We start from the raw sequence: 13,885 nt of genomic DNA, 5'->3' as shown, positions 1-13,885 counted from the left end.
GAGTTCTTTATAAATACTTGGTATTAAAATTTCTACATTGTCCTGGCAATGTAGATAAGCATCACTTGTATTGTTCTACAGCCATGGATACCATATCAAATGTCACTCAGAAAATTCATTTTAGAGAGAAGGATGACACTGTGTATCAGATCTTGCTTCTGTAATCACTGATTCCTTCCTCTGGGAAGGAAGCAAGGAGCAAAACAATTTCCTTCTGCATTTGTAGTCTTATTCTGATTTCAGCTAAGCATTAATTGACTTGGTGGAAGAAAATGTCATTTTTCTGAAGTGGCAGATAGTGCTAGAAGAAACAATACATCTTTCAAAACATTGTAAATTTTGTTAGTGTTTGAGACTATGTGATGGTTTTACTTTTAGCAAGAAAAGTCTCTGAGAAAATTGTCAATACCACAATCCACTTTAAGCCATTTTAAGAATTTTTTTCAAGCTTTCAAAACCTCCATACTTCCAACATACTTCAAACTACCAAGTTAGATGATTCTTACATCTTCTTAAAATAGTTTTAATAACAGCAGAGCAGTCAGATTTATACAAAGAAGCTGTATGAATATCATTTGGCAGGAATGCCACAATTTCCCTGTTCCATTTGAATACCTGAGCTTTACTGGGGGCAGGATACCATCCCATCAGATAAAGCTGCTTTGGTTCATAAATAATGCATCTTCTTGTTTAATTCTAGCTTAATTGGAGCAATTTGCTGGTCTTTGATCAATAAAAACATAAAACTGAAAACCAGTGTATGCATGCATAAATTTAAAGTAAACTCTGGAAGGCAATCTTTCAGCCAAATTAATTTACTAGGAAGGACCACTTACATTGAAACAGTGACTAACAATAAAACGGAGCCTTATTGCTCCAGGTCAGTTCTGTGGCAGACACTATGGAGTAAGAAATACAAGCCACACTTAATTTGAGCAAGGAGGAGAAGGATAATGGATGCATTGAAGAAAATCTTAACAGAAATGTGTTATATTTTTACTGTGTGCTAAATAATACCTGATCAAATTCAGGTGTTGTGTTTGGCCCTGGATCCTCCCCTGTACTCATTTGAAAATTGCAATTTGTAAGCTCAGAGTATGATTCAGTTTCAATTTGTCTGGTTGTACAACAGGAAGAACAAATTTACTGCCAGCAGATTTTGAAGAAATGTTATTTTAATTATTGAACTATTCATGGTTTGAACTTCTAAAAGCAGTTTGCCATTCATCAAAGTCTGTCCCTGTAAATGTGGTAGATATCCATAATACAGGCTTTCTTGGTTGTTTGGAAAAGGTGATTCAGAAGAATAATAATAAAAGTGGTCTGTGCTCCACAAATGGATGCTCAATAAGTACTTTTTCACCTTTTCAAGTTTTCAGTTTGATCTGTAAAACTGTAGTCAGGAGAAGACAAAAGCACAAAAACATTTCTCAGAAAATAATTTATAAAAGCCTTTCAGTATTTCTGTAGTGTTTGGAAGCTTTAAAGATGTAAAATTACATTTGCAGCTTGGCAGTTTGGGGAGTTTTTTCAGAATGAAACCTTTAAAAATGTCTCTATTAGTCATGCTGATAGGGAGCTCTGAGTTGTTCATTCTCAGTGAGTCCCTTCCTGTGCAGGACATGCTGATGTTTCTTTGGCAGAGGTAGCTAAAATTTGTGCAGGAAAAGATGTGCATTTGATCCATATCCAGGAACAAGTGGGCACAGGATAGAAGAGTCAACAACATTCACTGAAATTATTCAGAAGTTTAAAGATAGCACAGATTTTCACAAAAGAGAAGACTAATTTAGCTCTTTTTTGTGACATTGAACCAACATCTGTGCGTTGGTCTTCTTGCTTTGGTGTAGTTGTCCAGGTCATGGGACATGCATTAAGGTCAGAGCTGACTTGCACCAAAGTTTACTAAGTCTGGAGGAATTCTGTTGAAATGAAGTTAGCTTTAAGGGATGAAGTGAAGGGAGATTGGTTTGTCTGGCATGCCGGTCTTCTTTCCTTCTTGAGAAACTTACTGATTGCAAGAAGGCAAAGCTGCTGATGTTGTAAACACCATTCACCGTTGAAGTGAAATATAAAGGAAGGAAGGAATTGTGAGAGCTAGTATGGGATATTAAGACTCCTTGTACCCTGTGTCAAGAGGCATAGGAACAGGAAGGTAGTTCTTCCGTCATTCAGGATGTGATTAATAATGCCTCATTATTTTATTCAGGAACACCTAAAACAAAAAACTACTAAAATTAAGTAGGTATCTGGCATGGCATGCACAGCTCAGATTTTCAAATTAGTTTTTGTGTCAAGACCTGAAATCCCCCTAAATTTAGATGGGAATTGAGTTTTTAACACACATATTCTGTTTCAAGCATCTTGGTTTAAGTAGAGGTTTCTCAATGTATGTACTTTTTTGACCTTTGAGTCTTGCAGAGGTTCTGGTGTCCATGCAAGATGGTGTATTCAGAGTTCTGTATTCACAAACACATCCAAGCACAATGCTACCACACCATGTCAGTCTGTATTACCTGGTTACCCCAGTGTGAATGTGGTGTATATAATTAAGGTACCTCGCCTTGGTTGGATGAGATGAGCTTCAAATTACCCCATTGTAGAGTTACTTAAAAACTAACATGTACATTTTTGTGTTTCTTTTTTATAGTGGGGAAAGTGGTGCTGGAAAGACTGTAGCTGCTAAATATATCATGAGTTATATCTCCAAAATTTCAGGAGGTGGCCCTAAAGTACAGGTGAGTTGATATAGAGTAACACTGAAGCATAAGCTTAGACTAAAGATTCACTTCAGAGGTGGAATGGCAAAGGCTGTTGTGGCAGACACTGGCAGGTGAGAGGCACTTTTGACCTGGCTAACTTATGGGTGAGCAGCCAGAAACGTGTGGGCCCCAAAGCAGAGAGCTCTGGGCTGGGCAGCTTTCCTCACCTGCAGGATGCTGGATGGGAGCCATGGCAGGGACAGCTGCAGGGCCGGAATCAGCTCTGCTCCAGGTGCTATAGCCCTTACGCTGAATTGCATCTACAAGCTAGGGGGTTTTTTGGTTTGGGGTTTTGTTGGTTTTTTTTTTTTTCAGTTAAGTGGTAAGAGGTACTTTAATTGTTCTAAACCAGATTAAGAACAACAATCAATTTAGTGGGTGTGTGATTTTTTTCCTCCTGTGTTGGCATTTTATTGAAAACTGAACTGGCATTTTGGGTTTCTGTTGCTTCCTTTAAATTTCTAATTTGTGTGTATACATCAAAGAGGCACTGCAAGAACATAATTTTGTTTTATGACCTTATCTAGGCAAAATTAGGGTGTGTGAAATCTGCCTGAAAGAACAAATAGTTGCTTTTATTAATAATTATATTGTTGATGTCTGCTCTACCTATGAACTGAAGGTAATTGAGTTAAATAGCCATAAAAATTCCCTTAATGACATTACAGTGTCATTCCTCCACTGAGAGGCAGTGGTAGGTAGTGGCTGCTTTTACCAGTCCACTCCTCTTGAGTGCTTACTGTAATTTTTGCTTTATTGCAGTCTCTGATATTGAGTGTGTTCTTTCTGCATAGTTTTGCACAGCAGTGATACCGGCAACGTTGCAGGGAATAACTCAGTAACCAAGAGAATGATTCATAACCAGAGAGAAGGCATTGTGTTATTTTTGCAATAAATGTAACCGTACTTTATAAGTAAATATTTTGTTTTGTTTAAAAGATTTCAGCTTTTTGTACAAAATTAAAAATTACTCTTAGTACTTATAGAGTTGGAGTTGATGAGGTTAGTAAGTTGCCTTGAGCATTTATTTTGGAATAAAATTCCATCTTCTTTTCACAACCCAGCATGCACTGGGTTTTTCCCAAAGCTGATGTCTTCTTCCTGTTTCCAGCTCCCAGGATCAGATAAAGAGACAACAGTAATATGTTACATTGCTTTCTAAGATAAGTGGATAGCATTATCCACGATCCCAAAACAGATTGCTCAAGCACTTGCAGATTCCTAAATTTCATGCTGCTCTGACTTCATTATTTGTGGTTCCAGACCCCCCCAAAAGATTTAAGTGCTCATGTGTAAGCGTGGTTTAAATTGAAGATGATGGAAAAACCAGATCAGTTTATCGGCTGTGTTGCTTGGCAGAACAATGAACAGAAGAACCAGGTTTTAGCCTCAGGCATTTTGTTTAATTCTGTAGGATTTTCCTCGAAGAATAGGAACTAAAAGCCCTCAAAAAAAAAAAAAGGTTGGATTCTATTCCTTATCTGATCAAGAGAATTTTTTACAGATGCAAGATTTCATGCTTTTTTACTATATGATTTATATGTCGTGGGGTTTTTTTTAGAAAATCTGTAAGAACTTTAAAAATGCCTGTTTCTAAATTTGTATTTCTTTTGTTTCCTAAAATTTTAGCATGTTAAAGATATTATTCTACAGTCCAACCCTTTACTGGAGGCCTTTGGGAATGCAAAAACTGTACGGAACAACAACTCCAGCAGATTTGTAAGTCCCTCTACCTTAGAGCTGACTTTACTCTTCCAACTTCTGTGCTGTTACAGAGACAGTATTTAGGGGTATAATATAAATTTACTGCAGGTGAGGTAAATCTGAATAAGATACAAAGTGTGTTTTAAAACCAACATGGTATATGTCAGAGGCTTCTGTTTCATGCCGTATGGATTGTGCATTTCTTTCTCTATATGTACTGGTTACAGTTTTTGAAGTATCAGGGCTCTGCAGCCTTTACTAATATATACAGGCAGTAGGCAGGAATTGCCTTCAGTCTGTCATTCCAGAAGGGTCAAGATAATCTCCTGAAATGACTGCTCACTGCAGTTTAAAAAAGTTATTTTAAAAAGTTACACATGTGGTTTAAAATTTGAGATGTGTTCCTTAGTAACATGAGGGTTAATGCAAATAGTGTCTCCCTGAAAGCAAGAAGTCATGGCTTTGCTTTGCTTCCAAGCAGAATGGTTTGCTGTTGGTTGTAAATCTGTTGAACTGACTTGCTGTGTAGGTGAACCTCGTGGTTTCCTTTATACTAAGCAAGAGTCTCAGCAGTGAAGAGAAGCCACTGGTCTCTCTACGTTTGCATTAACATGTGATGTGTTAATGTCGAGCTGTATAAATGCAGAAAAAACGACGTGTGATGCTTCAAGAGTTTAGGTTGTACCTTGAGGCAGCTTTGTTCTCTGCATCCATAAAGATGAAATATCCTCATAGCCTTGCTTGGAATACAGTACAAGTGCATGATTTTGAATTTGCATTTACTAATCATTTAACAGCTTGAATTATTTATTGCAGGGGAAATACTTTGAAATACAGTTTAGCCCAGGTGGAGAACCAGATGGAGGGAAAATCTCCAACTTCTTACTGGAAAAATCTCGAGTTGTAATGAGGAATCCTGGAGAGAGGAGTTTTCACATTTTTTACCAGGTCAGAAGCGTCTAAGTCCTTTTTGAGTTATGTACTGTTTTTGCTTTTGATTGAAAAGTCATTCTCAAAGCAGTGAGATTTGAGTGCACACTGCAAAGGTAACCTGGCCTCTGCTGGGGAGCTCGACAGCATGGTGAGACACCATCTGCCATAGACCTACCTGGCTGTCTTTCAGCTCCAGAACAAAATACTGCAGTATTTCAAAGCCTTGCTTGGAAATTCGTTGTGAACTCCCATATGAAAAAGTCCAGGAGAATACAATAGGAAATGAGAACTTTTCAGCAGACTTCTTTCTGAACTGGCCTATATATAAAGAGAGAGAGGCCAGTTTATATATATATACACACACACATATATGTATATATTTCCTGTGAAAGAGAGAATTGATTCATAGTTAACTTTTCTGGGACATTTATGATAATACTCTTTGTTGAATCATTGAAGTATCCCTGTTTTTTGTGTTTGGAAAGACTTTGCTGGCCTTCACTGGTCCTTGATGTGCATGGTCCTCACTTGCTGGAGTGCTGCTGACCAAGCTCTACAGAGCTAGGGACAAGACAGGGCACTGCAAGTGTCTGTAGCCAGCTTCACATAAAGTTGAGGTGCCATTGCCAGGATGGAAAGCTGAGTTGGAGCTGGACTTGCTCCAGGAGGTGTATTCTCCTCTTCTGAGGAATATGTACGATTTGCTCTGTCCTGCTGATTTTTCTGTGGCCTTTAGAGGGTTTTTGACGCGAGAGTTAAGAGACATTGGGATTTTGACAACTCTATTTTGAGGTTAGTTTGTTCCTCCCTGTTGCAGCCATGTCTGTGCATGACTGCGTGGCCGTTGCATAGGTTTGAGGAGCATGAAGGGTGCTTGTCCTCACAGTGAGAGTCACAGATGATGCTTTCTGAATGTGCTTTCAGCTCTGCCTGCCTTGCACTGGGTGTGGAAAACGTTGCTCCTGAGGATTCAGGGAATACGTTGCGGATTGAAAAACCCACTTTGCCTTTTCTTTATGAGGTAAAGATAATGGAAGGCATTCAAATCAGTCACATTTTTAGCTATTTATTGGTTGTGAAGTTAGAACTAAACCATTCATGGGAATGGGATTGAGAAACTGGTCTTTTGGATTAAGCAGTTACCAGAAGATAGGAAGGATACATCCTTGGCACAGCACCAGCCGTCTTTCTCTCAGTAATTTCAGGCTCAGTCACCTGTTTTTGACCTGCCTCAACTCTGCTGAAGATTGTTGAATGATACCTAATTTGGAGGTTTTTGTTCTGCAGCTAATTGAAGGGGCCTCTTCAGAACAAAAAAGCAGTCTTGGCATTACCAGCATGGACTACTATTACTATCTGAGTCTCTCTGGGTCCTACAAAGTCGATGACATCAATGACAAATCAGATTTCCAAGAAACACTGGTGAGTTCTTGACTGTATGATTTGCATAGTGGTGGATGTACGTTCATTTCACCGTTCATTTGTAGCAAAGACACTGGTCTGTTAATGTGGGAATGAATAATTATTGTAGATATGACTTCTAGTTGTATTTTGCCCTGAGGAGGAGGTATGTTATCCTGAAGATGGTTTTTGTAGAAAGGTGTTTTGTTTTTCAGTTTGTTCTTTTTCAGAAGAGTGCAAATTTAATGAAATTTAATTTGTGCAGATGATCTGTAGTATGAAAAGTGTGAAAATGCGAACACAGTGAGGAACTTGCATTAGAAGAAAATATAAAAGAGTGCTCTGCTTTAGCTGAATTCCCAGTGTTGGCTGACATTCCATGCTTATTTGAAACAGTACAGCTGAAAAGCTGGAGAAAGGGAGTGAGCACAGATCAGGGATCTTTATCCAGTTCTGTTGCCAGTTCATTTTGTGACCTGCCAACTGCTGGTGTCCTGTTCTTAGTAATTTACTATTTAAAGTAGGTGTATTAACACATTTACGTATGTAGCACATTTAAAGGCCTAACAAAATAATTGTTACATTTGTATTGGAGTTTATTTGGTATTTTAGAAAGACAGTTGAGAAGACATTCTGTACGTTATCATGTACTCTGAACTCCAAAACCCAGGGGTGCTGTGGATTATTTTGTAGTAAGTGGATGAAATTCACAGCCTAAGCCAGACACTGGGCTGCTTTTTAGTGTTATTCAATACAGCTTCAAAATTCTTGGTCTTGGTGGATAAACTGTCTGTGTAGAAGGAATGAAATCATTGTTTCTTAGGTTCATTATTTCTCAGTTTGCAATGAAACTATTTATTTTTAGTGTGGCACTTAAAAGCAGGTGTTTGTTTTTCAGTAAGTTTATTTTTTTCAGAATTCATTTTGTTAATACATCTACTAAATAGTGTATATGCTTCTGTATTTAATTAAAAAAAATACAGAAATGCTTTAGTAGGACATCTGGTACCCTTTGAACTTCATTGCAGCTCTAATGATTTGGTTTCCTTAGGAATCTGAACTGCTTTGAATAACTCTACTTTTTGACATCAGAATTTTAAAAGGACTTCTAAGACAAGAGTTATTGACTGATGCAAGTTTGTTTGTTTGTTTTTCTTCCCAGCATGCAATGAGTGTGATTGGGATCTTTGCAGAGGAGCAGGCATTGGTACTGCAGATAGTGGCAGGAATATTGCATTTGGGAAACATCAGCTTCAAAGAAGTTGGCAACTATGCAGGAGTGGAGAGTGAGGAGTGTAAGTACCTCTGGAAAGTGTTACAGGAGCAGCAGTGGGCTGCAGCCCAGATGGCAGAAGGTGAACTGCAGTTTAGAGCTGCTTACCCAAACAGAGCATCGTTTCATAGAGTGTGAGGCTGCCAGTTGAGAGTCTCTGCCAAAACCAGGTGCTGAGGCCCCTCTTTTGTCTTGTAAGAGGCCACTGACTTAACAGGAGTGTGATTTTGAATTTAGAAATCCTGTTCCAACCTTTGAATGTGAAATAATAGACACTGTAAGAAGGACTCTACTTCTTTCAGTGTATCAGCACATATTCATAGAAACCCCTGTTTGTTATGTGGTTTGTGTGGCCTCACTGTCCTGTGAAAGCAGCTCCCAACTGTGGGTGTCCCTGGGCTCAGGACATAGCTGATGCCCAGGCATCCATACAGGTGTGTACGTGTGCCTTGTGAACAGAGGTCCAGAGCTGAACTGAAAGGCAGAATTTACATTCTACAGTTAATGTTTCCTGTCTCAAATTGCTCAACTGATACCTCACTGTTAGGTACTGCTACTGAGTAACTATTTCTTCACAATTCTGTTTTCCACAGTGCCCCTTCCTTGCATCCCTCAGCCCGTGCTGCTGTTCTGTAGCAGCTAGGCCCACAGCAGCAAGGTGTTGGAATGTTAATGGACCTTGAGTTTTAAATGTTTTTGTTGTGATTTATACCTTGCATCTAATGCAAGGTGCTACTTTGATAGTTTAAAGACAGAATGGATAAGCAGAACATATATAGTAGGACCTTATACATACCCATGTGTTCTCTTAACTCTTAGTTCAGAATGGGTCTTATGTTTAGGAAAATTGCATTTGTTTAGCTTTAGATACTTTATTCATAACTAACCTATCTTATGCAGCCAACTTCACACTCAGCTGTATTAGTACCGTCCTGCTTTTTGTTTTAAGAAGTTGGGAAATAGAAAATATGAATTTTTAACCTTACTAGTCTCTCAAATCAAGAAATTAAGTAAGCCCAAAGAAAAACATTTTGTGGCATTGTATTTATATGCCTTTTGATTCCAAATGAGTTACTGTGCTTCGATTTAAATCACAGTGCTAAATCTTTCAATGAAATCAAGGCATTTAAAAGCCATACAAGATGGATACAGAGTGAGTTGCATCAAAATAACAAATGGTAAAGGCATGAATTGAAAACAAATCATTAAAAGTGAATGTGTTTCTATGATGAGCCATGTCCACTGTTTCTCCTGCTCAGTGGGATACAAATATAGAAATTGTGTATGAATAATACATGGAAAGAAATTAGAAGATAGAATGAATATCAAAATTACACATAAATACGCTGATTTTAAAGAAGCCAGAGAAGAAATAGCCATGTCTAGTACAGTTTCTGCATCATGAAGGTGAAAGTTGGGCTCATTTGTTTTTTGCATTAGTCCTCCCCCCAGTTTACTGTTTGTCCTAGCCAACTGAATAGTAAAGCATTTATAGCCTGCATAGCCACGAAAGATAAAGCACAAGGAATGACCAGTGGTCAGTCCTGTGTTGCATAAGCCTGAAATAATAAAAAGTTTAAGAATTTGGTTAATAGTGTTCTTGTTGTTATACAGCCAATTGCAGAAAAACATGCAAAGGCCATTCTTTGGGACACCAAAAACTCTACTCTCTTGCTCTGAGTCAGAATCAAATCTACACAGACCATTCTTGAGAGACCTTTAGACAAATATATCTTTAAAACTGCCAGTGATTGCTATCTGCTCTAGTTTTGATTATATTAATAGATGAAAAAAATTCTTATTTAGTGGACATCTTCCATGTTACAAATCATGGCAAATACTAGTACTTCTCTCTTGGAAGTAGAAAAGAATTTAAATCATCCCTTTTTACACTTGCATTGTATTGAAAGGGTTGTTTTTCACTTCCTGGAAGCCCATGAAGTGAGCCCAGTCTTTTCAGCTTTCCTTCAGAGTGTATTTAAAACTATTCCACTGAATGCTACTGATGACTCTTTGAGGATAATTTTTTTCAATTACATGCATATCCTGCTTTATAATAATTTCCAGACTGTAGCTTTATGGTTGCTAACTAGGGAAAACAGTCAGGCATCTTAAGAATGTGAAGTTGTATCAAGTGCTGGCCAGCTACTCTTCCCTTACAGTAAATCATTAGCACTGGGAAGGGAGAGTTTCTGAGCTCTGCGTGGTGGTTCTTGCCATTAAACTGTCTTCATAAATTCTTACCGGTAGTATTGGTTAAGCATTTTTCCTGGTATCTTACAGTATATGTGAGCATATTTGATCTGTAATTGCCTACATTCTTTCCCATTTTGAAGCATATAATGATGGACTTTTTCATGTGCTCTTCAATCTGAGTTCTCTGAATTACCAGAGATGTTGCCAGTGACTTAACTTTGATGGTGTGATTCCTGGTACCCCAGAGTAAATTTAATCAGTTTGCTGATGGCAGTAAATCATATTTCAGAAAGCTGGTGGTTATTTTCAATTTTAAAAATACTTTAGGAATAATGGACTAAACAGTTCAGTGAAGTCATGCTGTGACATTACACATGTGTAAAGTGCAAGTGGCTGCTGCCTTAATGATTATTTTACATCCTCCTCACACCAGTAAAGTAGATCTGAAACCAATGGAACATGGAGGAAACACTGTTAGAGGATTATGTGGTTTAATGGAGGTGCAGTACCAACTCCAAGAGTTTTTCTCGGGAGCTGTTTCCATCTGCTTTCAAGACACTTCTGTTTTTCCACTCTTTAAGGTGTGCGACACCTGCAGTAACATCTGCACGTGTGGTGAGAGTTCAGAGAATACAAAACCTGGGGCTGCTTATTGCACAGATGTATTTTTGTGCTTTTGTTTTAAATGAGGGGAAACAGAATTGGCAAAGTACTTATAGATTAAGGGATTAAAAAATAAAAGGCAAGGTAATTGAAAACTTTTTGCCATGTCCTAACTTATAAGAAGGAAGGGAAAGGATATTAGGAAGCAGATAGCCTATTTTTTATTATATTTTAAACATTTAATGTTTTTTACAAAGAATTTTCAATTGTGTCAATTTTATTTTGTGTGTGAGCTCTATATTTTCAGTCTCATCCAAGAGTGATTTGTTTGAACCACAGTTCAAAACTATGTCCTGTGGCAGCTTACATGTTTGAAGGACTGAAGGTACAGAAATAGCTGACTATTTTACTTCACGATGGTTTATCTTAATTGAAATCCATGTAAGTAAAGAGTTGAAAATGTCCTTGAGGAGCATAGGGAAATTTTGAAGACATAAATTGTTCCTCTTTTCCTTTTTAAGCTGCACACCCCATGAGTTTTATTGTTATTTGAGATACAGACTAAATGCAGAACAAAATAAAAATTAGCTGTAAGTCATAATCCAACAAGCCTGATCTTTCTTGCAGTTTTAGCTTTCCCTGCTTTTCTCCTGGGAATTAACCAGGACCGCCTAAAGGAAAAACTGACCAGCAGACAGATGGACAGCAAGTGGGGAGGCAAATCTGAGTCCATTAACGTCACACTAAATGTGGAACAAGCCTGCTACACCAGGGATGCACTGGCCAAGGCCCTTCATTCCCGTGTTTTTGATTACTTGGTGGATGTAAGTTGGATTTGCTTGATTCTACTGAAGTATCAAAACAAGTTCAAGTGCACTAGGAATGTTCCTTGCAGGCCTTTTCTTGCCTGTAGGTGCTTTGCCCAAGCCTGCACAGTGCAGTGGGAGTGTGACCACGGATACCAAACACAGGGCACTGACTCTGACATGAGCTGTGCTTTCAGGCTCCTGCCATAACTGTCCTGTATGGGATCCTGATTTTCTCCTTCCTGGCAGCAGCCATACTTCTCTGACTTCCTCCTTTGTAGCTGAGCAGAATTACTTGGTTATGGTCCCCTGCTCTCTGATCCCACTTCCCTGCAAAGAGCCCCTTCAGCACCTGGATTTGGTGGTGGAGCCAGTGGCCAAATTCCATTTTCCATGCCAAAGTGCTCTCTTGTTCAGGATGAGACCCTGGACTGGGCTGGGAGCCCCAGATGCTCCTGATGCAGCAGGGATCTCCTCCGGGGGGGGGCACTGCAGTGACCCAGAGCTTCCCTCCTCAGGCCAGCCCTGTCATCCCACCCTGTGCGTGTACCAGCACTGACGCTGCAGAGGAGGGGAATGCAGAGTGAGGTGAAAAGATTCAGTGCACCCTCTGCAAAATTCATCGAATGTCAGACTTAAAGCTGTTCTTTTTCTGTTGGCTCCTTTTATTTAACTGAGCCAATTACATTGAAGGGGAAAGATTTTTATAGACAGTAGAGCCAAAGGCTCACTGACCTGGAAAACAGGATAACGTACTGCTCATTTCCTAACTGTTAGTAAAACTTTATTAAAAAGTGAAAGCAAAATAACCTATTATGGATATTTGTATTCAATTCAAATATATATTTTTTAAATAATTTAAATATAAATATTTAAGAATATTGATATATTTTAAATGTATAAACTACACGTCGTTTTATGTTTTGTTTCTGTTTTGTTAGTCTATTAATAAGGCTATGGAGAAGGACCATGAAGAATATAACATTGGAGTCCTTGATATTTACGGCTTTGAAATATTTCAGGTACGGCAATGCAAATACTCGGGGTTTGAGCAGATCTGACCTAGGAGAGTTTTTTTGTAATTTAGAAAAAAATTAAACCAGAAGAAAAATCACAGATCCTGTAGCCAGAATAAAAGCAAAAAAATCCCAGCCCAGCTTCCTGGACATTGTGATCTGACTGGTAATGTCTCACTTAATAAACATGAGGTATTGAAGAAACTTCAAACAAAATCATTGATCTTAAAAGAAAGATCTGACATTCCACAAAATGTCTATAAAGTCAGCAACTCATCTATCACTGACAGTGTTTCTTTGAAGCTTATTGCCAGCATAAGAACTAAAAATTATTGTATGTAAGGCAGGAGACTAATTTTTAAATTGTTTCCTTTTTTTACAGAAAAATGGTTTTGAACAGTTCTGCATCAACTTTGTAAATGAAAAGCTGCAGCAGATTTTTATTGAACTGACACTGAAGGCAGAGCAGGTAACCAGACATTTATTACTTTGGAGCTCACAAATGAGCTGTTCCTTTTTCAGCTGGTGGAAAAATTGAGGTTTCATCATCTGTTAACAGTAAAATCTACTTTGTTAAGTAAGACAGAGTGAAAAAAAACAACCTTTGTTGTTGGCTGACCCTAAAACTATAAATGACATCAGCTGCAGGCATTTGTTCTCTGATGGAGTGGTGCAGAAGCCAGTCCACCCCACGGTGTGCTAATGCAGTCCTATGACTGTGCCCAGGCTTGCTGCAGAGTCTGACTCATGGGCAGGGATGGAAAGCTGCAGCCTGGCTCCATCCCTGGGCTTCCCTTGAGCATGACACACATTTCACTGGGGATACTTTCCTTAATTTCCACCACACCTTTTTTGTTTTTTAAATATATATATTTATATATGTGTATGTGTGTATATGTAAAAATGAAATCAACCAGAGAAATGCAAAAATACTTGTGAAAGTATTTGCAGTTCTCTGCTCACAGTCTTACTGCCAAATCTCACTTCTTTTTATTTCTGCATGGGAGGGCAGACAGGATGCAGCTGAGACAGGAGCCCTGTGTGCAGCGTGAGCTCAGGGCTGGCACCAGCTTTGGGACAGTGTTTTCAGGAATTCCCAGACACAATTGCCTTTGTGGGAAAGTAACCAGTCATGGCACTGAGTGCACAAGTGACCTGCAAAGTGTCTACTGAGCCCTTATATGTGCAACT

General features: G+C 38.6%; 1 protein-coding gene across 1 annotated transcript in view; it reads left to right on the top strand.

Annotated features, from left to right (window-relative positions):
• Positions 1-13,885, top strand: part of MYO1E (myosin IE) — a 77,872-nt gene that overhangs the window by 37,917 nt on the left and 26,070 nt on the right. The window contains 8 exon segments of the mRNA XM_048317670.1: positions 2,651-2,738; positions 4,392-4,481; positions 5,283-5,414; positions 6,687-6,821; positions 7,963-8,095; positions 11,500-11,696; positions 12,620-12,700; positions 13,077-13,163. Of these exon segments, the coding sequence (XP_048173627.1) occupies positions 2,651-2,738; positions 4,392-4,481; positions 5,283-5,414; positions 6,687-6,821; positions 7,963-8,095; positions 11,500-11,696; positions 12,620-12,700; positions 13,077-13,163 (943 nt within the window).

The sequence above is a fragment of the Corvus hawaiiensis genome, chromosome 13 (genome assembly GCF_020740725.1).
Source record: "Corvus hawaiiensis isolate bCorHaw1 chromosome 13, bCorHaw1.pri.cur, whole genome shotgun sequence".
In the NCBI taxonomy this organism is placed as follows: Eukaryota; Metazoa; Chordata; class Aves; order Passeriformes; family Corvidae; genus Corvus; species Corvus hawaiiensis.
This window is presented reverse-complemented; position numbering and strand designations above follow the sequence as displayed.